The sequence below is a fragment of the Chiloscyllium plagiosum genome, unplaced genomic scaffold, assembly GCF_037043375.1.
Source record: "Chiloscyllium plagiosum isolate Xiang-an unplaced genomic scaffold, Cpla_swu_hap1 HiC_scaffold_42, whole genome shotgun sequence".
Classification (NCBI taxonomy): domain Eukaryota; kingdom Metazoa; phylum Chordata; class Chondrichthyes; order Orectolobiformes; family Hemiscylliidae; genus Chiloscyllium; species Chiloscyllium plagiosum.
This window is the reverse complement of record NW_028270180.1, coordinates 8,765,988-8,791,907: the sequence shown is the minus strand read 5'-3', so window position 1 is coordinate 8,791,907 and position 25,920 is coordinate 8,765,988. Positions and strand designations below refer to the sequence as shown.

At 43.2% G+C, this 25,920-nt stretch overlaps 1 protein-coding gene across 3 annotated transcripts in view; it reads left to right on the top strand.

The window, feature by feature from the left end:
• Positions 1–25,920, top strand: part of duox (dual oxidase) — a 91,175-nt gene that overhangs the window by 55,314 nt on the left and 9,941 nt on the right. For all 3 annotated transcript variants that reach the window (XM_043680278.2, XM_043680277.2, XM_043680276.2), the window contains exons 20-30: positions 738–831; positions 4,219–4,394; positions 7,002–7,068; positions 8,388–8,450; positions 10,904–11,082; positions 13,988–14,218; positions 16,354–16,453; positions 18,116–18,165; positions 19,772–19,899; positions 21,488–21,641; positions 25,500–25,732. In XM_043680278.2, coding sequence (XP_043536213.2) covers positions 738–831; positions 4,219–4,394; positions 7,002–7,068; positions 8,388–8,450; positions 10,904–11,082; positions 13,988–14,218; positions 16,354–16,453; positions 18,116–18,165; positions 19,772–19,899; positions 21,488–21,641; positions 25,500–25,732 — 1,475 coding nt within the window. The remainder of the gene's footprint in view (positions 1–737; positions 832–4,218; positions 4,395–7,001; positions 7,069–8,387; positions 8,451–10,903; positions 11,083–13,987; positions 14,219–16,353; positions 16,454–18,115; positions 18,166–19,771; positions 19,900–21,487; positions 21,642–25,499; positions 25,733–25,920) is intronic.

Genomic DNA, 25,920 nt, shown 5'->3' with positions numbered 1-25,920 from the left:
GGTGCATTAGGCAGGGGTAAATATATAAGGTAGTAGAGGGATGGGTTACTCTTCAGAGGGTCAATGTGGACTTGCTGGGCCAAAGGGCCTGTTTCCACACTGTAGAGATTCTGAATTCAAAACTGAAGAGGAGATTAAACTATTATTGTGGTATAAATTCATACAATAATTCCTTGATGTTAAAATTTACAAATATGCTTCCTAATGCAATATCCTTTGCTTCACTGAACTAAGGATTAACCTGTGAGTGCCTATGTGTGTGGAATAAAGAGTTCAAGACCAGGGGGCATACTTTTAAGATGAAAGGAGAAAAGATTTGAAAAGGCCATGAGGGACACAGAGAGTGGTTTATGTGTGAAGTGAACTCCAGAGGGAGTGGTGAATGTGGGTACAGTCACAGCGTTTAAGAAGCATTTAGATAAGTTCATAAATAAGAAATGTTTGGAGGGACTTGGGCCAAGCGCAGGCAGGTGGGACTAGTTTAGGTTGGGATTATGGTCGGCATGGACTGGTTGGACCGAAGGGTCTGTCTCCGTGCCGTACGGCTCGATGACTCTACGATGATGATTTGGACCATTTATATTTTTCCCAACTATTGTGTTTTTCTTAGTGCTAAAATTCCTTTGTTAGCTTTCCTGTGATGATTTACCGTGTTGAAGTGCTGCAGAAAACCAAATTGCTGCTGCTCCTCGCTAGTATTTTGTGAAAGAAACTAATTCAAATGATGCTGTTTGCAGGGTCACCTGAAGAGAAGTCAAAGCTCATGTTTCGGATGTATGACGTGGATGGAAATGGGTTCCTGTCGAAAAGTGAATTCTCTGTATTGTTGAGGTAAACGGTAACCCGATGATTATCTTACTTAAAATATAATGTGGAGGTGCTGGTGTTGGACTGGGGTGGACAAACTTAAAAATCACACAACAGCAGGTTACAGTCCAACAGGTTTATTTGGAAATACCAGCTTTCGGACCATTGCTCCTTCAACAGGAGCAGGATCATAGGACACAGAATTTATAGCAAAAGATCGTAGTGTCAGACAGTTGATGTGATATATTGAGAGGTTTGTCCCAAATAAACCTGTTGGATTATAACCTGGTGTTGTGTGAGTTTTAACTTTGGGAAAGTAGATTGTTCAACATCTCACACAAGCAAATAGAGAATATCACTGCTTAAGACTCAAGAAAAGTCATCAAAACTGAGCAAGTGTTGCCTTATCTTTCCATCCAGATAAAGTGGCAGCCAATAGTTCCTGTTGGAGGTACTTTTGAGTTGTCTTTCTCCCAGATATATTTAATCACCATCCATTGGTGTTTTCTTGTGAAACCTGAGCAGAGGGCCAATGTCCAAGAGGACGATACCTTTCTCCTTTAAATGCCTCTCATTCCCATGTGGCTATTCCTTGTCAGAATTCCAGCATAAAACAAAACTAATTCACTGATGACTTTGGAGATAGGAATTGTCGAACATTCTAAAGTGGGCATGAAATGCAGATGTGAATTGATACATCATGTTAAATGATTTCAGATTTTCCTCTTAAAAGCTGGTGGGTATAGGAAGATGGAAAATCGAAGGATTGAGGAGATCCATGTTTGGGAAAAGGGTTACACGCAGCAGAAGCTAACATAATGAAAGTTGATACTAACAAAGGGAAAACTGAATAACATGCTTGTAAAATAAAAATAAGGTAGGGCTCTGGGTAGCATTGTAGAACAGAGAGACCTAGGAGTTCAGATACATAATTCTTTGAAATTTGCATCACATGCAGACAGAGTGGTTAAGAAGGCATTTAACACGTTTGCCTTTATTGCTCAGACCTTTCAGTATAGGAGTTGGTACAATGTGTTGAGGTTATACAGGACATTGGTGAGGTCTCTTCTGGAGTACTGTGTCCAGTTCAGGTCACTTTACTAGAGGAAGGATATTATTAAACTGGAGAGGATTCAGAAAAGATTTCCCAGGATGTTGCCGGAAACAGAGGGTTTGAGATATAAAAATAGTCTGGAAAGACTGGGACACTTTTCGCTGGAGCTTTGGAGATTGAGGGGTGACCTTATAGAGGTTTACAAAATCATGAGAAGCATAGATAAGGTGAATGACAAAGGTCTTTCTCCAAGGTTGGGAGAGTTCAAAATGAGAAGGCATATTTTTAATGTGAGAGGAGGAGGTTTTAAAAAGGAAATCAGGGGCAGGACTTTTACACAGAGTGTGGTTTATGTGTGGAATGAGATGCCAGGAGAAGTGATGGATCCAGGTACAGTTCATGGATAGGAAAGATTTGGAAGGATATGGGCCAAGTGCAGGCAGGTGAGACTAGTTTAGTTTGGGACTATGGTCAGCATGGACTAGTTGGACTGAAGGGTCTGTTTCCATGCTGTATGACTCTATGACTCTTAACTTATTAGACACTTGCAAGGGTTACAGGACATGTATTGCAATAAGCAACATGAATTTGGCTTTACACTTTCCTTTGCGGATAGCACTACATTTGGAGGAATACCTACTGGAGGTGTCTGTGACCAGGACTTTGCTTTCTTTATTCTTGCACAGGATGTGGAATCACAGGCAGGACCAGCATTGATGTACATGCCTAACTGCCTTTGAACTGAGGGACTTACTGGGGCAGTTCAGAATCCAACATATCAATATGGGTCTGCCAGTGACATGTAGGCCAGACCAGATAAAAATAGCAGATTTTCTTCCCTGAAGGTCACGAGTGTGCCCAATGAATTTTCAAGGCAATCGCAAAATATTTTCCTGTTCATCTTTACTGAGACTAGCTTTTAATTCCAGGTTTAAAGTAATTGAATTTAAATTCACCAGCTGCAATGTGATTTGAATATGAGACCCCAGACACTGGCCTGGGCCAACAGGAATGGGAGGAGGTAATGGGATGTTTGGAAGCAAGGAAGTGGCTTTCAGCAGCAATTCACCACACCCCGCTCCCAACTTAAGCCCCCCATCCTGACATGTAAGGGAGGGGATTTATTCTGTTTTTGGACTATAAATTGAAATTGAAGTTGGGCGGCTAAAATAGCGGTGAAATAGCAGGAGCATGTGTAACTTTGAAAATCAAGTCGTCTGTATTTTGAGCTGTGCAATGATGCTTATTTTAGAGTTGAGAGTGAGCAACACCCAGAGTCTTTTGCATTAAGGGAATTCTGCCTGATGACAGCCCTCTGTTTGGATGAACTATAGGTCGGTAAAAGCTGTAAATGCCAGAGGAGCAGAGAAAAATATTCAGAGCCTGCAAGTTGAAAGCCTCCACCTCTCGTTCTCTTTCTCTCCCCCATCTCTCTCTGTATGTGGGAGAAAAACAGAAAATCAAGAAAGCTTAAACGAAACAATTGTAACGAGAAAATACCTCGGCTCGTCAGATTAACTGCCAAATTGTTGGAATGGCTATCACCTACAAATGATAGTCATCAGGACTAACAATCATATTTTTAATGTATGTGAGACTACTTTGTGAACTTTATCTGTATCCTTTAACCACCCCTAGTATCATAGTGCCTGTGTCAGCCATTGTCTGTGTGTGTGTGTGTGTTGTTTTGAAAGGACATAGTTTAAGTTGCATACTAATAGATTAGGATTCCTTTCTTTTCATTAAAGTTAACTGTGTTACAATAAATTGAGTTATTTTTCTGTCACTAACAAAAACCCAGTGAATTGCATTTGGCCTGAATATTAATCAGTCAGGAAAACTGGTCATTTTGGTAGTGCAGTTGGGGCTTTACATAATTTGGGACAGTTTGTGAAACAGTGGGTTATGATTTTTGATGCATTTTTCTCAGTTACATTGTAACAAATCCCTCGATTAGCATGGCGAGGCTGAAGCCTGGCAATGAGGGACCTTGATGGGTTGCGCCAGGATCCTTCTGAGGGTCAACCATGTGTCTTCCATTTAATCCCTGAGCCATCTGATCCCTGTGGTAGGCTCAGGGACAATGGGACTCAATCCTGAGCCTAGGCTTTAAATGCTTCACAAGCTTACAATTTCAGAAAGTTACACTATTTTGTATCTCCAACCAAGAAAACTACAGTTCCAATCTGCACTCCACACATGTTAATAAAGGTGAGTCTCCACCCCAATTAATAGACCACTAACAAGAATTTTATGTGAACGGTTATCCCCAAGTGTTTTCAGTTTTTTGTATTTCATTTTTGATCATGTTTGCCTTTATAGGAACTCTACTTGACCCTCGCATTTTGTTCCTCTAGGTCCTTTATTGAGATCTCCAATAACTGCTTATCAAAAGCCCAGGCGGAAGAAGTTATGGATTCACTCTTCAAGGAGGCAGGATTCCAGGGCAAGGAAGACTTAACCTGGGAGGATTTTCATTACTTGTTCCGGGATCACAGCGATGAGCTGGAGCTTGCTAAGCTCAATGTGAAAGGTCAGTACTGTGGTAGGAGAGGCCTACACAATCTAGCTGGCCTGCAGGGACATTAAAGGTCCTGATTTCAATCCTGCTGCACAGGAAGATGCCAAAGCATGTGCCTGGTGCCTTGTTGGAAGAGGGTTGAGTGCTTGTTTGCTGGACGCCTCCGAAACGAATTATCCATCTGCCTCCTGAAACCTTGGAGATGTATGAGCAAGAGCAACAATTAGGATATCATTCTGGCCTCTTATGCAAACCCCTCTTATGCCTGCTGCCTAAGTCCTAAACTCTGAGATTCTCTCCATGAGCCCCTCCACTTTTCTCTCCCCATTTAATTCACCCTCAACCCGACCACTTCAACTAAGCATTTACTTCTCCTGTGGTGCAGTGTCACATTGTGTTGGATATTGGCCCAATAAAGGGCTTTGGAAGGTTTTGCTGTGTCAAACATGCTCAGATACATCATTGTTATGACATTATCATAAAAGGAAAAGTCACTATACTCTTACCAGTCCATGTAGCAGCTTAGTATTACAGAAACTGAATGTCACTGAAAAAAAGACACATTGCCAAAGTGTTCCTTTTTTCACTCACCAGGACAAATGCAAGGATACCAAAAGATCATTTGAAATTTGACATGCTTACCTTTGTCCTGATAAGTGCGAGATGAAAAAATGGAAGTGTCATTTCTCTATTTCCAGCAGAGTTTACTAACAAATCCCAATGGGAATTTAGGGAAAACCTCTTTGAAGAGGAGTGACAATGTGAAACTTGCTTTCCCCTGGTTGAGGTGAATAGCATTTAAATCAATATTGGGTAAATCCATGAACGAGAAGAGAACAGAAAAATATGATGACACTGTTAGATGAAAGAGGTGGGAGGGAGAACTCACGGCGTTGGTTCATTGGGTTGAGTTGCCTGCTTCAATGCTGTGCTTTCCATGTAATTTACTCAGCTCTCTCGTTAGACCGGTGGTGGTTTAACCTGAGGGTCGCCACGCTTCAGGTGAGGGGACAAGTTGAGAACTGTCCTTCAGCCGGTGTGGGAATTGAACCCATGCCGTAGACATCACTCGGCATTGCAGGCCAACCAGTCAGCATCACCAACTCCCAAATGAAAGGGGGTCGGGGGGTGGGTGCGGCTGTTAACCAATAATCGCTTAGAGCTGTGTGGTCATGCACAGATTGTCTCCTCTAAGGTATTGGAAGCACATTACCACACAAACTGAAAATGTCAGCGCTGTTGCATTTCCAAAACTTGCAATGGGCCACAATTCTTGCTGAGTAATTACATGGCGTGCACAGCATTGAAGCAAACAATTCAACCCAACTGAGCAATGCCAGTGTCTGTACTCCACGTGGAGTCTCCCTCCCACCTCTCCCGTCTAACACTGTCATCATATTTTTCTATACTCTTTCATGGATTTGTCCAATTTGGTTTTTTAGATTAGATTAGATTCCCTACAGTGTGGAAGCAGACCTTTCAGCCCAACAAGTCCACACTGACCCTCCAAAGAGTAACCCACCCAGACCCAGACCCATTCCCCTACCCTGTTAGATTAGATTAGATTCCCTACAGTGTGGAAACAGGCCCTTCGGCCCAACAAGTCCACATCGACCCACCGAAGCGCAACCCACCCAGACCATTCCCCTACATTTACCCCTTCACCTAATGCTATGGGCAATATAGCATGACCAATTCACCTGACCTGCACATCTTTGGACTGTAGGAGGAAACCCACACAGACACGGGGAGAATGTGCAAACTCCACACAGACAGTTGCTTGAGGCAGGGATTGAACTGGGTCCCTGGCACTGTGAGGCAGCAGTGCCAACCACTGAGTCACCATGCTGTCCTATATTTAAATACTATTCACCTTGAACAGGAATTTCATATTGTCACTCCTCTTCCAAGAGGTTTTTCCTAAATTCCCATTGGGATTTGCTAGCAAACTGTGCTGGAAATAGAGACATGATACTTACATTTTTCACCTTGCACTCATCAGGACAAAGGCAAGAATGTCTAATTTCAAATGATCATTTGGTACCCTTGCCTTTGTCCTGGTGAGTGTGAAAAGGAACGCTTTCCAATGTGTCTTTTCAGTGACATACAGATTCTGTAATACTAAGCCGCTGTTGTGGCTTCCTGTATGACTCTCCGTTCGTATTCGTCATGTAAAGAAGTGGACGATATAACTTTCCTCTTTCTAGTCTGCTACCCATGCTCTTGTATTACAAACTAAATTGATGTATGATGTGGAGGTGCCGGTGTTGGACTGGGGTGGACAAAGTTAAAAATCATACAACACCAGGTTATATTCCAACAGGTTTATTTGGAAGCACTAGCTTTCAGAGCTAGCTACCTGATGAAGGAGCAGCGCTTTGAAAGCTTGTAGCTCCAAATAAATCTGTTGGACTATAACCTGGTGTTGTGTGATTTTTAAATTGAGGTAGTGTTTTCGATTTAACGTGTCTACACTGTTTACCATTTCATTTACTTCTTATGCAATTTCTATATTATTGCCTACTTTGAAGTTTTATGGCTGCTTAAACCTCTTTCATTTCCTTGTAATTTTGTTGTTGGACACAAAGCACTCTTTGGTGTTGCCTTCTGTTCTTTCAGGTATGGATATTCGAGAGAAACCAAACAAGTATCACAGAGTCTCCTTCCTCAAAGTAAACCCATACAAGTGAGTAAATACTTTGAGGTTCCTTTATTGTCAATTTATTCCCACAGATTTAGGAGTGGCAGAAATACCACAGAAACCCGTGGTTTACACTGGGCAAGAAAAATACACTGAAAGATGCATCTCCAATCACTTCAAGAAACCATGTAATAGATCATTAGATCATACTTTTGAGATCTACATGAGGGTCAATGCTGGGGTTGGGATTATGGACCATCTTCTCTGTCCATCAATGCCCCCACCCCCCAAGAGCTGCTGAAGTAAGGCTCTTGTGCAGTGGTAGTGTTCCTACTTCTGGGATAGGAGACCTAGGTTCAAATCTGACCTGCTCCAGAAGTATGCCGTAACATCTCTGAATAGGTCCAACCAGGTAATACTCCCACCCATGGTCTATATCCCTCCAAACTTTTCCTCATCATGCACTTTTCGAGATGTCTTTCCAAGTTGTAACTGTACCTACATCTACCACACACAAACCACACTGTGTAAAAAATGTCCTTTCTAAATCTTCCTCCTCTCTCCTTATACCCCCCAGTCTTGAAATCCTCCACACAAGGGTCAAGACACCTTAGCTGTACCCCTCATGATTTTATAAACCTCTATAAGGTCACTCCTCAAACTCCTACGCTCCAGTGAAAAAATTCCTAATTTGATCATCCAACTCAGTACCACGATCATGTTCTCTCCCCAAACCCTTTAGCACAAAGAACTATGGATGCACCTGAGTGGCAGCAAAAAAAACACAAGGGTGTTCTTTTCAGGGGAAAGTGAGGTCTGCAGATGCTGGAGATCAGAGCTGAAAATGTGTTGCTGGAAAAGCGCAGCAGGTCAGGCAGCATCCAGGGAACAGGAGAATCGACGTTTCGGGCATAAGCCCTTTTTCAGGTTTGCCATGTCTGTGACTCCCTGCCTGCTGTTGGGTGAATGCCAGCATTGATGGGATATTGGGATTAATAGCCCACTCATCCGCCTCAACTGCTGGCAGGGTGGGAAAGCCGTCCCTGACCCTTAACTGGGGCAGGGGCAGGAAGATGTTGAGGCCCAGAGCCACCAGTCTCCCACCAGATTAAATACTGCCCCTTCCTCCTTGGGCAATTGCCAATTAATGAACCGAAAATTAGGAGCTTCTCATTAGGAGGCCCTCAATACTCAGACAGATCAGAGTAATCTGTCAATGGCTCGTAGGCCACCTCATTTCCAAACTACTTTTCCCATGTGTAACTCCCTCACTGAATGATAATAGAGGCTGGTAATTCACTTGTGAATGGACCAGACTCCCTGGAGCCTCCTGACTAATCTCCTCATTCTGTACATCCCAACAGAAACATGCAGGAGTCTGCTGTGGAAAATATTGGACAAGAGTTCCGAAACCGAGTCAACAAGAAGTAAGACCTTGTATTCTGTGCTGTTTTATTGTGTGTGTGTGTGTGTGTCTGTCTGCTGTCTATCTGTGTGTGTCTCTGTGTGTGTGTGTGTGTGTGTGTGTCTGTCTGTATGTCTGTCTCTGTTTGTGTGTGTGTCTGTGTGTGTGTCTGTCTGTCTGTCCCTGTGTGTGTGTCTGTGTGTGTCTGTCTGTCTCTGTTTGTGTGTGTCTGTGTGTGTGTCTGTCTGTCTCTGTTTGTGTGTGTATGCGTGTGTCTGTGTGCGTATGTCTGTCTGTCTCTGTCTGTGTGTGCCTGTGTGTGTGTCTGTCTGTCCCTGTGTGTCTGTGTGTCTGTGTGTGCCTGTGTGTGTGTGCCTGTGTGTGTGTGTGTGTGTCTGTCTGTCCCTGTGTGCGTGTGTGTGTCTATGTGTCTGTGTGCCTGTGTGTGTGTGTGTCTGTCTGTCCCTGTGTGCGTGTGTGTGTGTGTCTATGTGTCTGTGTGCCTGTGTGTGTGTGTGTCTGTCTGTCTGTCCCTGTGTGTGTGTGTCTGTCTGTGTGTGTGTGTGTGTCTGTCTCTGTGTGTGTGTCTGTCTGTCCCTATGTGTGTGTCTGTGTGTGTGTGTGTCTGTGTGTCTGTGTGTCTGTGTGTGTCTGTGTGTGTCTGTGTGTGTCTGTGTGTGCCTGTGTGTGTGTGTGTGTGTGTGTGTGTGTGGTGTACCGTTTAAATAAAGAAGTGAAATAACAGACTGACAGCACTGCCTCAGGCCCAAGAGATGTACTTCACAGTGAAAATTTAGGCATAAATATAGATGCATGGTCCAGAAATGTACAGATAATAGACAAACTGACCTTGTGGTTAATAGTGAGGAGGAGAGCTTTAGATGGCAGCAAAGTATTAATGGACCTGTCAGAGGGGCAAACAAGTGACAAATGGAATTCAACTCAGAAAAGTACAAAGTGATGCATTTGGGAAGATCAGAGAAGGTAATGGAATGTGTAATGAATGAAAGAATACTGAGCACTGTGCAGGAAGTGAGATTCTTCGGCACTGGGTTGTTTCCCTGACTCTGAAGTTCCAAGCTGAAGTCCCACCCAAGACAGGATGGTCAAGGACAGGGTGTCCAGAATGTGGCTAAACAGGCTCAGACCAACCTGGGAGTCCTTCTAACAAACACCTACCTCATGATTCCTGGTAAGCCACATGCTAGGCAGAAAATGGAGCCCATACCATCACCATCCATGTCTAGGTCTCTCAGTTTTCTCCCATTTATTGTGTGTTCCTTTTTCAAGTTTTTTTTTAAACCCAGAGGGTGGCAGATGTCTGTCAGTCACTGCCTGAAAGAGTGGTGAACCCAAGTCCATAACCTGCATTACTATGGACCAGAAATGAGTCAGAGGAATTAAGCTCGGGGTTTGGGGTTTTTGACTAGGATGTTCCCAATGGACCAAATAACTTTTTTTCTGTGCCAGGAGCTTCCCAGGATTCTATGAAGAACTCAAGTGACCAGATTGTTGGTTATGGTCACTTGATGAATCATTGAATCCCTACAGTGCGTAAAGAGGTCATTCAGCCCATCACATCTGCACTGACCCTACGAAGAGCATCCCAACCAGTCACACTTCCCTACACTATCCCTGTAACCACTCATTTCCCATTGGCTAATCCACCCAGTCTACATGTCCATGGACATTATGGGCAATTTCCCTTGGCCAATCCACCGTTAACCTCCACATCTTTGGACTGTGGGAGGAAATCAGAGCACCTGGAGGAAACCCATGCATACCCGGGGAGAATGTGCAAGCTCCACACAGACATTTGCCTGATGGGAGGATCAAACTCAGGTCCCTGGCACTGTGAGGCAGCAGTGCTAACCACTGAGCCACCATGAGTGTCAATTACTTCTTAAACTTGGACAATGTGACTGAGTTGCTGTAGGGTTGGCAGAGGCTCCAATTTCTCTGTAATGTGGAGCTGGTCAGGAATCTCTCCCTGTCTCACTGTCTGTCATTTGGTTCTCAGTCTGTTTAGCCACATTACGAAGACACCTTCCTTGACTACCTTGTCCTGCGATACGACTTGAGCTTGGAACTGCAGGGACCTCAATCACGCTGAGGGAATATCAGTCAGGCTTCCTGCTCCTCATTGCTGGTCTGCAATATCCATGAGCATGCTCCTCATTGCTAGTCTGAAAAAAATGCAGGGGCAGTGAAATTCAAATGAGTAAAGACTCAGAGGCAGTTGTGAACTCTTCAAGTGCCCTCCAGAGTTAAATAGCACACTGTCATTGACGGCCTGGGCTCGGTCTGGAATGTCCATCTGGTGAAGGACAGCCACCAAATGCAGAACTTTTAACCGTCTCTGGCCTTGAGTAGGGGAGGGGCAAAAATAAAATGGGGCAGCAAGGAAGGAAACAAACCAGACAGATCAACAGCATGTGCAATAATAACAACCTGCTGTTTTGCAACCTCTTGTAGATCTCCTCACCATCGCCCCAGGCCCTACACTGAAGCAAAGCGGGAAAAGTACAATCGGAGCAAAGTGCACCAGAAAGTTCAACAGTTTAAACGTTTCATTGAGAACTACCGGCGTCACATAGTTTGTGTTCTGATCTTCTACGGTATAGCAGCTGGCGTGTTTGTGGAACGAGCCTATCGTAAGTGCCACCTTCCAGTGTCTCGTCAGATTGACTTGGGATACCCGCACCCGGTGAAACGGGTAGCAAAGATGCATTGAAGGCTAAGTGAGATAATGAAGCAAGGGTTGGTTAATCAGGTTTGATAGGTAACACTTGAGGAAGCAACAGCTCACCAAGACTCCTTCCTCCATACCCATGACCCAATACCAGCTCAAAGGACAAAAGCAACAGATAGATGGTGACACTACCATCTGCAAGTTCCCCTCCAAGCCGCCTGATTTGGAAATATATTGTCGTTCCTTCAGTGTCGCTGGGTCAAAATCCAGGAATTCCCTCTCTGACAGCACACTGGGTGTACGTATAACACATGTATTGTTGTGGCTCATCAGCTCCTGTTCAAGGGCAATTAGACACGGACAGTAAATGCTGGCGGGTGGTTAGGGTTTGGCGATGGAGGAGGCTCAGGATCTGCATGTCCTTGGTGGAGTGGGAGGGGGAGTAAAAGTGTTCAGCCACGGAGGGCGGTGGGATTGGTTAGGGTGGGTGTCACAGAGATGTTCCGCAAGTTGGTGTCCTGTCTCCCCAATGCAGAGGAGAGCACATCTGGTGCAAAGGATGCAGTCGATGACATGTGTCGAAGTACAGGTAAATGTTGGCAGCCTTGTCAGTGACAGTCATATCCTGTGACTGAATAAAACAAGTCTGGTGAGGACAGGGTGGGCTGTTTCTGTTCTGTTAAATTCTATGTATTAGGTTTAGCTAGCCACTCTCCTTAGTGTTGTTTATGGATGATCTAGAAGGCTGTAGCACAGTTGTAATGTTCAGAAACTACATTTGTTTACCATGACCTGACTCTTTCAGCCACAACTAAATGCAAAGGAAAGAACATAGAACATAGAGCAGTACAGCTCAGAACAGGCCCTTCGGCCCTCGATGTTGCGCCGACCTGTGAACTATTCTCAGCTCGTCCCCCTACACTATCCCATCATCATCCATGTGCTTATCTAAGGACTGTTTAAGTCTCTCTAATGTGGCTGAGTTAACCACATTAGCAGGTGATGCATTCCACACCCTTACCACTCTCTGCGTAAAGAACCTGTCTCTGACATCTGTCTTAAATCTATCACCCCTCAATTTGTAGTTATGCCCCCTCGTACACGCTGACGTCATCATCCTAGGAAAAAGACTTTCACGGTCTACCCTATCTAATCTTCTGATCATCTTGTAAAAGGCTGTCTAAGTACATATGTCCTGAGATTACAGTGGCTTGCTGCTGAAATCATTTAATTTGGGTCTCTACATTCTAGGGGATAGCAAACATACATTTCTTAAATACCACACCATATACTGTTCATTGCTGATAAACAGAACACATAAAGCTGCCCATGACACTATGGCAGTGTGAATTACCTGGGCCTTGTACCCAAGTAGAAACACTGGCTGGTCATCTTTGACACCCAACTATCTTCTATCTTGTAAGTAAATGGATGGTTTAAAGTACAATGTTTACAAGGCAAACTTCCTGACACTTCTGTGGAACTTCAGAGACACAGTCTGTCGGCTGTTCACAATGTTGGCCTGTGTTACTTACCATGGATAGACTGAGGATTTCCCCCATATAAACACTTTGCAGCTTCTTCCCAGTAAGACAGTCTGGACACGCCCTAATCTCTAATAATCAAACTGTCCAAGCTTGCTGTAATACAGCCTGCAGGACTTCATCTTCCCTTTATTTCACTGTAAAATAAAGACAAAATCCCAAAACACTGCAATCTAATAAATCTCAAAATTGTAATCAGTCTGACATCAGAGTATGACAGGTGTGCTGTGAACAGTGTTAACGATTCACTTAAGGCACTGTCATATTAACTGTGTAGTATGTGAGAACAAAGACATTATTTATTTATCCATTGTAATATCAGTGTCTGTTTCCTCAAGACTGAGGGTTAGTACCTTTCTTAACATGGTTTTTACACTCTGGAGTGATGGATAGTCACTGTAGAGTTTCTGATGTTGTTCCATGCTATAATATCTAATTTATGCTAAATCAATGAAGACTGAAATTGCAGAAAGCATGGATCTGATTTTTCTTCTGCTCTTGAGGTTTGCTGTAATTAACTCACAGTCAATATTGTTGCTTGATTTTTGTTCATTAAATATAATAGAAATTGGAATCAGGCACCGTGTAATGTATGCCGGTTGACACATGGGAAGTAGGTAATTATAGAATCATAGAGATATACAGCACGGAAGCAGACCCCTCAGTCTACCTTGTCCATGCCAACCAGATATCATAAACTAATCTAAACCCATTTTCTAGCATTTGACCCATATCCTTCCAAACCCTTCCTATTCATGTACCCATCCAGATGCTTTTCAAATGTTGTGACTGTATCAGCCTCCACAACTTCCTTTGGCAGCTCATTCCAGACACGCACCACCTTCTGCATGAAAAGGTTGCCCCTTAGGTCCCTTTTATATCTTTCCCCTCTCACCTTAAGCCTGTGCTGTCTAGTTTTGGACTCCCCTACCCTGGGGAAAAGACCTTGGCTATTCACTCTATCCATACCCCTCATGATTTTCAAACCTCTGTAAGGTCACCCCTCAGCCTCCGACCCTTCAGGGAAAATAGCCCGAGCCTCTTCATCCTCTCCCTATACCTCAAACCTTCCAACCCTGGCAAAATCCTTGCAAATCATTTCTGAATCCCTTTCAAGTATCACAACATCTTTACTGTAGCGGGAAGCAATTCATTGTTTTTGAGTGTCTCTTTGTAAGATGAGTAAACGTACCTCCTGGTCTCTTAGAACTGGGAAATAGTGAAGCCTTATCCTCTCAAGTCCATTTATTTGAAGTTATAATCCATGCAAATTTAATTTGTACTCAGTCAATTTTCTAAGGTTCATTTTTCTCTTTTGTCCAGACTATGCAATTGGTGCAGAGACGACTGGGATCCCACAAACTACATACATTGGCATTATCATTTCACGTGGCTCAGCAGCCAGCATCTCCTTCATGTACTCCTACATCCTCCTTACGATGTGTCGTAACCTCATCACTTTCCTGCGTGAAACCTTCCTCAACCATTACATTCCCTTCGATGCTGCTGTGGACTTCCATCGTTGGGTTGCAATGTCGGCTGTTGTACTTGCAAGTTAGTTTGCTTTCTTTGTGATATCGCTAGCATTTTCCTTGGTTCATATCTAGAGCCCATTAAGGTGCACAAGAACATTACACTCCCGAGACTCACGCACCAAAAGGCAGCTTTGAAAGGAACTGTGGTAGTCAATTGTACTTGAGGTGAAAGTTCATTAAAGAGTAAGAAAGAGAAACATGCTGTCAGTGTTCTGCCTAGCACACCGTTGAACAGTGTTATGTGCTATTGTGATGCTTTTATGTAAGTCACCTTACATACGGGTAGCATGGGGCTCAGTGGTTAGCACTGCTGCCTCATGGCACTAGGGTCCCAGGTTCGATTCCAGCCTCGAGTAACTTTCTGTGTGGAGTTTGTACATTCTCCCCGTGTCTGCGTGGGTTTCCTCCGGGCGCTTCGGTTTCCTCTCACAATCCAAAGATGTGCAGGTCAGATGGATTGGCCATGTTAAATTGCCCTTAGTGTTCACAGATGTGTAGGTTAGGTACATTAGTCAAGGGTAAATGTAGAATAATAGGGTTGGGGGATGAGTCTGGGCGGGTTACTCTTCGGAGGGTCAGTGTGGGCTTCTTGGGCCAAAGGGCCTATTTCCACACTGTTGGGATTCTAATTCTAAAAAAACTGCAGCAGTAATTAGCTGATTAAATTAAACAGCGTGCACCTTCAGTTTGTTATTGGCAGAGAACAGAATGTCTTCAGCCAGCCCATGTTTCCAAAACCCAAATCAAAATATCTGCTGCTCAATGTGATTCCACGATTGGGTGACATTTGCTGAACAAACTCGCATACGCCGATAGGCATACTAACAAGTTAGCATAATCAGTCAAGTTCGTAATGGATACTTATTTGTACTTGCTAGAACTGATGTACATAATGACACATTCTCCCTAAACATTAGATGTTCAAACTCTCCTTTTATATTAAACTAGCCAAGAGTTTGGAGAGGCTGTAGACAGCTGTTGTTTAGCAATGCCACTGTGTTGGCTTCCCAGTCAAGCAGTTCCTGTTTCTCTCATTGTGATTGTTTGAAATTTGGTATTCTTGCGTTGGTCCTGATGATTGCAAGACAAAACATTTTTGCTTAAAAAGTTTCCCTTTTTCAGTAAAGTGCGATTTCTGTACAGGCAAATGAAAGAGAAATGATTGGAGGAATATTGAGAGATGAGGAGAGGATAAACACCAGCTCAGATCAGTTGGGCCAAATGGCCTCTTGCTGTGTAATTGTTCTGCTCCATGATGCCTATGATGTTTAAGTGTTATAGAAACCTGTAGACAATTACAGACCACTTGTTGGTACCGAGGGAAGCTTCAAGGTCAGTAAAAGCTTTTTAACCCAAAGCACAGCTCCAGAAGAAAGCAAGAAATTTCCCGTAGCTAGACTCTAAGGCTCAATGGGGCATGGCTGATAATTCTTGGCACCAGGGGAGATTTCCACATCAGACCTTTATTAGTTAGAAGCAATGGGGAGGGTTCAGAATGATTTACTGTAAAGAGAGGCTTAGAGAAGACATCAACAATGGTGTGACTGGTGTCCAGGGTTGAGTTAGATAGATTCTTAATTAATAAGGGAGTCAAAGGCTGTCGGCAGCAGAGAGGAGAGTAGAGATGAGGCCATAATCGAATCAGTCTCGATCTTATAAAATAGTGGAGGAGACTTGAAGGGCTGAATGGCCTCTATTTGTACCTAGTTCATGGTTGTATCTAGAATCTATCTTCCACACTACTTCACCTAATCTACTTGATGTATTCTTTCAAACTGTTTGTTTCTTGGCTAATACTTATAGTGGAGACATAGAGAGTATTACAACTTATCGCAGGGATATGACACTGCAGTACATATTATTTATTGCATTATGTGTAGCATAGGGGGTCAGTTAGCTTGGATGGTTAGATTGCAATACAGAGTGACACTGACAGTTCAGTTCCCCGAACCAGCTAAGGGTACCATGAAGAACTCTCCTACTCCACCTCTCCCCTCACCCTGAGGCGTAGGGACCTTCAGGTTAAACCACCACAAGGAGTCTCTCGCTAAGAAGAGAGAACACTTCTGGGACAAAGATAACTTTATTATATTGTATGAAGGCTGTAAATGAAATGGTTGCTTACTATTGTAACATTTCTCTTGATTCCCCCAGTTTTACACAGTGCTGGACATGGTGTGAATGTCTACTCATTCTGTGTCAGTTCCCTCAGCAGCCTTGCCTGCCTGTTCCCCAGTGTGTTCTTCGATGATGGGTAAGTTCCAGATCGCATCTCCCCAGACACCCTTGACCCTTGGAAAGGCTTCTAATCAGCTGACTTGGGTTTCAGTGAATGACCGAGTGTTTATAACTGGCCAAGCAAGTGAGGGAGGCCAGCAGGGAAAAAAGGGAGGCAGAACAAACACAGGATGGGGCGGCTTCAGTGTGTGGACACAGAGGACAAAGCTACTATTGTAGAATATTGGATTAGAGATCAAAGGAAGCCTTATAGTCCAGAGCTTCTTATTGACTGGGCCCCTATTGGCAGTGGAAGCCACCAATTCTGTAATATTGATCGATGCACATCACTGGGGCACTCTCAATCCAGGGCCTTGTAATTAACAATTAAATTATTCTTGGGTTTCTTTTTCACAGACATTAAAATTCTTGATCTGCATGAGCTGCACATGACAATTCAGTGTCTCAATGTTAAAATTCCAATTGCAGTAGAGCGAGCCAGACTGGATTACACTTCATATCAGTCAGTGACACCCTCTAAATTCCACACAGCAAACAGTACCAGTGCTAACACTGTTCTGACAGTACTGCCATCTCTGCACCTTAATGCAAGACGTGTCTCAGCACGTTTTGGCTGAGCTATGCAGCCTTCTCCCCAACCTCTGCCTCCGTGAGGTAACCTGAATTGGATTGAGTCTGGGTCAAGTGTGGAGTCATACTCTGGTCTATATAGCTAGATTTGGAAGTGGTACCTAAAACCGCAACAGCTCCAGAGAAAGGTTGCCAAGCTACAGACACAATCCAGGAGGCTTTGTTCAAGCAGTGGAGAGTCCCCCAGCCTCTGGGCGAGGAGCTCCACATTTGAGTCCCATTCCAGGACCTGATGGACAAGGAAAATGCATTCATCATGTGGCTACACAGGCAGAGGATCAACCTACAAATCCTTCCAACACAAGCCCATAGTGAGAGATTCCTGTTCAGCCATGTGGTGAAAAGAACATCATTCTCCAGAGCTCCTGACTTCTCTGGTGCTGAATGGCCATTGTGCATCAGATTGGTGCCAGTGACATGGGGTTTAATCCCCATTCTCATTAGGGGGTGGATTCGGACCTGCCTCCTTGTTATATGCATGCTGGGGGGTGGTGGCGCTGTGAGTCACACTTCCTTTCAAAAAACGCACTGAGAAAGAAGGTACAAATGGTTTGACTTCCAAAATAAATGGAACACTACAAAGTGGGTTTCAAACCTTTAATCTCTCTGGTGAAAAAGGCACAGCTTTGTTTCGAAACAATTGGTTCTGAAAGGATGATTTTTGATACAGGTTCATTTGTCAACATTGGCAGCGCTAGTCCAATTTATGCATCAATTTTCCTTCCACTTACGATTGAACAGAAGTACAGAAACTGGAAGGTAAATGGCACTGAGACCATGAGACACATAAAAGAATTCCCCATGATTTTCAGGCTCATTTCAGTCCTGCACTGAAACTCTTGCAGCTGAAAGGAAAGGTTAAAGTCTTGTCTGCCTTCTTGTAAAATAAAATCTGGTCTCATTAGTTCAAATATTCTGCAGATTTGTGCGAAATAGATAATAATGTGACCACATTTAACAAGAGACACATTGCTAGTGACTGGTGTCTGAAGTGAGATGCAGAGGATCCAAATTTGAATTTACATTTCTTTTTATTTTTGTCTTGCAGATCAGAGCTCCCACAGAAATATTACTGGTGGTTCTTTGAGACGATTCCAGGTAACTGTTACCGTTGTTTCTGAGTGACTAGAATATCAACATAAAGAGGGATTATTTCATCAATGACCTTGTGACCATCCAGTGTGTTTCTTTCATACATGTAAAAGGAACACGATATACAATACACAGATGTGTTAGAACATTTTGAACCGTGCATTAGCTTCAGAATTTACTCCTGTTCTAATATCAGCTGATGTTACAACTAGTCAAATTAGATCTCAGAATATCCAACAGAACCTATAATCTGCCAAGTCAGATTTCTGAAATCTAGCTTGATAGGTCATAGGTTCTGGTAGTTATTCATCAAAACATTGTCACATGAGCTGTGGAGTTTCTTGAACAACAGAAGAAATAAATAAAAACAAAGTTCTCTAGATATAAACCATAGTTAGAAAGATCTTAAAATACAGTGAAACAAAGTTCCAACCTGTTTCCCGACTCTATCCATTGCATAAACTCAAATCCAGAGGAATTCTATTCCTATCGCAACCCTTTAGGGTTTCACTTCACCAACTCCTAACATTGCATTGGCTTTGGAAAATGGAGACAATTCAATGAACCTTTTCCCAAACTGCCAACATCAACCCTTCCACAAATCGGAGAGCCTAACATTTCTTAGTTCTAATAACCAAACTCTAACCAATTTCTAAGCAATGATTTCTAACCAAACTCTCCTGGTTTGGGAAGCTGCACAAATTAACATCTGCTAGGGTGACTGATGCCCTGAAAGTCTCCTTTCTAAGAGAGAAGCTATAATTGCTGCTGGCAACCACTTTACTGTTTCCTGAACTCAATTGTAAAATAACTTGATTCTAAGCTGAATACAAAGCTGTCACAAATTCCTGAGGCACAAATTTCTCATTCCTGATGTAGGGCTCCTGCCCGAAACGCGATTTTCCTGCTTCTCGAATGCTGCCTGACCTGCTGTGCTTTTCCAGCGCCACTCTAATCTTGACTCTAAACTTCGGCATCTGCAGTACCCACTTTCACCTTACCTGTCACAAACCCCACAGTATAAACAACTTATTCCATTAACACTTGAGGATGTCACCCAAGCCCTTGATTGCAGTCACCTGCTCTCCGACCCGTACCCGATTAGGTCACTGTTCCCGAAAGACTTGCTGACCTTGCTTCATTTCAAAGGAAGCCCTTCAAATAAATAATCAATACCTATATGCCACTAGAATAAAATCCAAACTCCAAACATAACATTGTCATGTAAATAAATTACACATGTTTCATTACAAATATCACATAAGCATTCCATTATTCATGAGCATTAAAGGTGACTTAAACCTTCGGAAACCCAAACTTTAAACTCTAGAATTCCCTCTCTAAAACTCCGACTCTTTACCCCCTTCGAGATCATCCTTAAAAATCTCTATTTGCACTTGTTTTTGCAAACCCACTGTAATATCTCCTTATCTGGCTCAGTGTAAAATGTGTTTTACAACGCTCCCGTGTCAATGTGTGTATGACATTTAGGCAAGTTGGTCTAGAGATCGCCGGCAGTTTTGATAATGGAACTAATGAATGTGGGGCATTGCATAGGAATTGAGGGAGTAGAGGGAGAGAATGTAATATTGTTAAATGTTTTCAATTTTAGGAATGACCGGCGTTCTACTTCTTGTTGTCATGGCGATTATGTACGTCTTCGCCTCACGCCAGCTCCGTCGGATGAGCTTCCGAGCTTTCTGGGTGACTCACCACCTCTACGTCATTCTGTACATTCTGGTAATTATGCTTATACTCGAACCACCATGTGTTTGCAAATGTGACTTTGCTGCTCTGATCACAATTTTGTTTTAAGTCAGCCTTATGCTATGGCTATCACTTATTGTCACTCATAAACTATATGTACTGCTTATCAGTTTAGCTTGAGAAGCTAATGATTGGGTCACCTTCTTGAACATCTACAGCTGGTATGTCCTTAACATAATCCTGATCCTTTACCTTAACGTCAAATCTTTGCATCTTTTCATCGTTATACAGATTTCATCTATTTATACTTCCTGCTGCTTCAGGAAGGCAGCCAACATCATCAATGACCCCTCCCACCCCGGTTACAATCTCTTCCAATCTCTTCCGTCGGGCAGAAGATGCAAAAGCTTAAAGATATATGCCTAACAGTCTCAAGAACAGCTTCTTCCCCGCTGTTATTAGACATCTGAGTGGACCTCTCAAATTTTAAACCTAACGTTGATCTCACTCTCTGTACACCTTCTCTGCAGCTGTAACATTGTATTCCTCGCTGTGTTCTTTAACCCTAATGCATTTTGTATGGGATGGCAGTGTTTCAGTGGGTAGCAATGCAACCTCACAGTGCCAGGAATCCCCTGGTTCAGTTCCAGCCTTGGGAGTTTGCACATCCCGGTTGCCTCCGGATGCTTCGGTTTCCTCCCACAGTCCAAAGATGTGCAGATTAGGTGGATTGGCCATGAAAAAGCAGGGTTACAGGGATAGGGATGAGTCTGGGGGGTTGGGGGGAGGCATGTTTTTTGGAGAGTCAGTGTGGGTTTGTTGTTCCCAGATTTTATGATTCAATGATTTGCCTGTACTGCTGAAAAAACAAAACTCTTCACTGTAGCTAGGTACATGTGACAACAATAAATCAAATCGAATCAAATTCAAGGTTGCACGAGACAGAGTTTTGCTCTACAAGGGAGTCTAGGATTATAGAAATGGGCAAGAAAGTGTAGTTATCATGACAATCACATCAGCCTTGATCTGACTGAATGACAGAGCAGGCATAACGACCTGAACAGTCTGTATCATGCTCTGATTTCTTAAGTTGGACTGGAGTGGTGAGAAGACCAACTTACAGAATATTCACTGCCCAGAAGAGTAAGGGTGTATACTATTCTGATTTACAGACGTATTCTGCTGGCCTTTGACCTGGAAGCAATGCAGTGATGCCAGATAGTCTTTGTTGTATCGGCTACTCCATGTGTAATTTATTGTTCGTGCAGCCCACAATTTTCCTGTCAATTCACATTAAATTTGCAGGAATTTGTTTTAAGATAAAAGCTACATGCAGCATGAACATGTCAGTAAGTTTTGCGGGGGGATGGCTACTTTGGTTGAACGATCCCCCATGGGGGTTGTAACCCAATCAATCATACCTTTAATATTGCCGTGTAAAATTTCATCCCTAACAGCCTCACAGGGTTTACCTTCATCTTATGTTGTTCCAGGAGGCAGCTCCTTCTCAAGGGCAACTAGGGATAGATATGGCATGGACTTTTTTCCCCCGAAAATTGTGCAGACCCAGATTTTTAAGCTTCATTCCCAACACTCCATTTCATTTGTTCGTCTCTCACAGATTCTCATTCACGGGAGTTCGAATCTGATCCAACAACAGAGTTTCTACTTGTACTTCATTGCGCCTGGACTTATCTACTTGTGTGACAAACTCATCAGCCTCAGCAGGAAGAAGAAGGAAGTCACAGTAGTCAAAGCTGAATTGCTGCCCTCAGGTACCATAGTGCCAAGTATTAATCCTCACCTTGCCTGCTGTTGTACTAAGTTCTTGAGGATAGAATGGAATGATTTAGGCTTGTACCTACTTTGAGTATTGAAGGTTAAGGATTGACTTGTCTGAAGTGTTGAAAGGATTTGATAAGTTATAGAGAAGCAATATCCTTTCATTGGGGAATGTAGATCAAGGGGGAAAAGACCTTAAAGCGAGAGCTCAGCCACGTAATGGGTGACATAACAAAATTACTTCACTCAAAATGTAATTTCACAGAAATGCAAAACTCTCCCCCCGCTCCAAAAAGCTGGGTTCTCAGGAAGGGTCGCTGGACCCCGAAACGATAACTCTGATTTCTGTCCACAGATGCTTCCAGACCTGCTGTGCTTCTTCTGTCTTTGGCTCTGCAAAGGCTGCTTGGAAAACTTCAAACTGATATTTTTGTTTTGGTAAAGGATTTGGTGAAATTACAGGTGGATAGAGATGCGCCCATAAGTAATTGGAACAGGAGTAGGCCATTCAACCCCTTGAATCAATAGATTCTTGTCGATCCAGTTTTTCCTCACGTCCACTTCTTTGTGTTTCCCCATAAGCCGTCCCTCCCCGACTGATCGGGAATCCATTTCTCTCAGCCTTAAATATACACAAGGACTCTGCCCCCACAGCTCTTTGCGGCAAGGAGTTCCAAAGACCCACAGCCTTCTGAGAGAAGAAATTCCTCCTCATCTCAGTCTGAAATTGGTGCCCCTTTATTCTGAGACTCTGCTCTCTGGTCCTAGATGAGTGGAACATACTCTCAGTACTGACCCCGTTAATTTTTTGTTTCAAAGCAATCATCTCTCGTTCATGATCTGATAGAATGGCAAACCAAGCTTGACGGGCTGAATGGCCTCCTCCTGTTCATACTTGTGCATTCAGTGAAAGCCTCAAAGGACCTCTTTGCTTTGTGCAATACCTTGATCTAAAAACATTGTCCCTGTGCAGGATCTAAGTGCCTACCTCATTGTGACTTTTACGCTGTACACTTCACTTCCTCTGGGCTCCATAGCAGGCAATTCTGCCTTGGAGCTCATGATCTTAAAACTCACACCCCCTTACTGAGAATCACAACCCATATTTGTGATGCACTAAGCTATCACCATTGACTCCTCACACAAAGGTCCTGTACAAGTGGTAGCAGTGAATAAAACATTCAGAGGCAATCTTTGAGTTCTGAAGACAATTTTAAATGTCATATCTGAAACCATTATCCCAATCTGGTGATAGCCTCACACAACAAGCAACTAATATGCTTAATCAGATTTGTTGAGACATATTTTTATCCAATATAACATCACCTCAGATAAACCTAGTTTTTCTCTGTTCTCAAATCTTGATGTTCATTGTTCCATCAAGCTCCCCGGTTGCCTACAATCGGAGATATGAGGCCACAGAGATCATCATGACCCTCGTTTCAAACTCCTCCCCAACGTCAATAACAAATTGGACTGAGACTGAGAGGGAAATGAATTGGCAGGGTCCTAGGGATAGAGCAGGGGAGTGGGACTGACCACGGAAACCAAACATGTGCTCACTGTGCCACATGATATAATGTTGCTGATGGTCTCTGATCAGTTATGACGATCTCATCTGCTTAACATTACCCACTCCCATCTCTTCCCCTCTCTGCTTCCAGAATCTGTTCCACTTTGCTATCCACACGGAGACCAAAAGACCAACGATTTCCTTCCCACCTTTAGACTTTTATACTTCAAGCTTTCAAGAACATAGTTGGTCATGTGTGTATGGCCATGTCTTGGAATTGTTGAGGGATGATGTTGTAGAAGTTTATAAAATCATAAGGAGCATAGATATGGTTAATGGTAGGTATCTTTTCCCTAGGTTGGGGGATTTTGTGACTAAGGGGCATATTTTTTAAGGTGAAAGAAGACAATTTAAAAAAGACATGAGGGGAAATTTTTTTATACAGAGTGTAGTTCGCTTGTGGAATGAACTTCCTGAGGAAGTGGTGGATGCAGGCACAGTCACAAAGTTTAGAAACTTAGATAAGTGCATGAATAGGACAGGTTTGGAGGGATATGGGCCTGGAGCAAGCAGGTAGAACTAGTTTAGTTTGGGGTTATGTGGACCGAAGTGTTTGTTTTCGTGCTGCATGACTCTGTGACAATATTAAAAATGCTGTCGTAACTTTCAGACCCTTATCAGTTGTTCAGGGGAACCAACTTTGTTTGATATGCTGGTGAATTTAGCTACGAGCTCGGTTGGACTGTGCTTCCCTGGAATTATTACAATAAAACCATATCAATCACTAACATGTTCAGTGGAACTTGTTGTTGAGTAATTAATAATGAGCATATTGTTATACTTTTTTTTAGTAATGATATAACCTGAATGGTATTGATGTGTTACATGTCATCACAGACCAGACAAACATGAGATGATTAATTTAAATGCCAATCTCCCTTAATTAGCACCAATAAAACAAGGTTGTGAGATAAAATGTAATATCTGTAACTTTGTAATTTACTGTAGATAAATAATGATTACTCATAACATGACATAGCAGATATGGGACTGGGTAATGTATGTGTTTTGGTCTGGTATATTTATTTAATTTTGTTTTGTTTTTAATGGGAGGTGGTCACGACTGGCAAGGCCTGCATGTATTGCTCAATCCTAAATACTCTTGAACTGAGGGGTTTGCTAGGCCATTTCAGAAGGCAGATAAGAGTCAACCACATTGTGGTGGGTCGGGAGTCAGCTGAACATCAGACTGGGTAAGGAGGGCAAGTTCCTTCACTAAAGAACATTAGAGAACCAGATGGGCTTCTTTAACAATTGATGTTAGTCTCACAGTCACCATGACTGAGACTGGCCTTTGAGCCCATATTTATTATAGAAGACGGTGTAAGCTTCATATGGAGCTAGCGATGGATTCACTTGGACGGCTGGTTTTTAATGCAGGGTGACACCAACCTGGATTATAGATTGTAATGGATTATAGAACTCCTATATTGTAGGAGCAGGCCATTCAGCCTGTCAAATCCACACTAACCCTCAAACAGCATCCTCCCCACCTTATCCCTGTAACCCTGCATTTCCCACGGCTAGCCCACCTAACCTGCACATCCCTGGACACCATGGGGCAATTTCCCATGGTCAACCCACCCTGACCTGTACATCTTTGGTTTGTGAGAGGAAACCAGAGCAACCGGAGGAAACCCACGCAGACACGGGGTGAACATGCACACAGTTGCCCGAGGCTTGAATCAAACCTAGCTCATTGGCACTGTGAGACAGCAGTGCTAACCACTGAGTCATCATGCTGCCATGGGTTCCATTCCTAAACTGGCAGAGGTTATCATTGAGGACTCTGCATCTCAATCTCTCCACTCATCTGGGGCGTAGTGACCCTTAGGTTCAACCACCACCATTCATGTCTCTCTCTCTCTCTCTAACGAGAGAACAGACTAGGGTCTGATGAGACTCTGGTGACTTTACCTTTACATTTGGAATTACATGATATATGGGTAAACCTATAGTATCTGTAGTGTTGTGTGGCAGGAACCGTTATTTTTAAGATTTTATTTTATCCATTACTTATCAAGAGATATCTAACCTAATTCCCAATATTAAAGCTCAAGTTTCGGGTGTTTGCAAAAAATGATGCAAAGGCACCAATGCCCAGAAAGGAAGAATAGCTTGCAATGAGGTCACATATATCCTGATCACAGGACATCAGACGGGGATTGTAGCTAGGGGAGTGATGTTTGAACTCTGGCTACAGTTGGAAGATACGCTGAGGTCCTCACCTTCAGGCACTGACACCGGCTACTTAGCTGTTTTTTTTCCTTGGTTGCAGGTGTAACGTACCTTGAATTTAAACGGCCCCAGGACTTTGAGTACAAGTCTGGGCAGTGGGTGCGTATCGCATGTATATCCCTGGGTGCTGATGAGTATCATCCCTTCACACTGACCTCAGCCCCAAATGAGGACACCCTCAGCCTCCATATTAGGGCAGTGGGGCCCTGGACGACAAAGTTACGAGAAACCTACTCACCGGAGAATGTCGGAAATCTCGGAGGCAACCCAAAGGTAATACGCAAGTGAAGGTAAATGTAATGCATTCTCAGCTTAAAGTTATTCACCAATGTCCTTTATTGCAAAGGGATAAGTTTGGAAAATGTATTTCAGTGTTCAATTTGCACACAGCTAGTTCCACAAGGCGCTATAGTGATTAGGAAAGACTCCCCTATTTCATCTGAACATTTCCATTTTGAGCC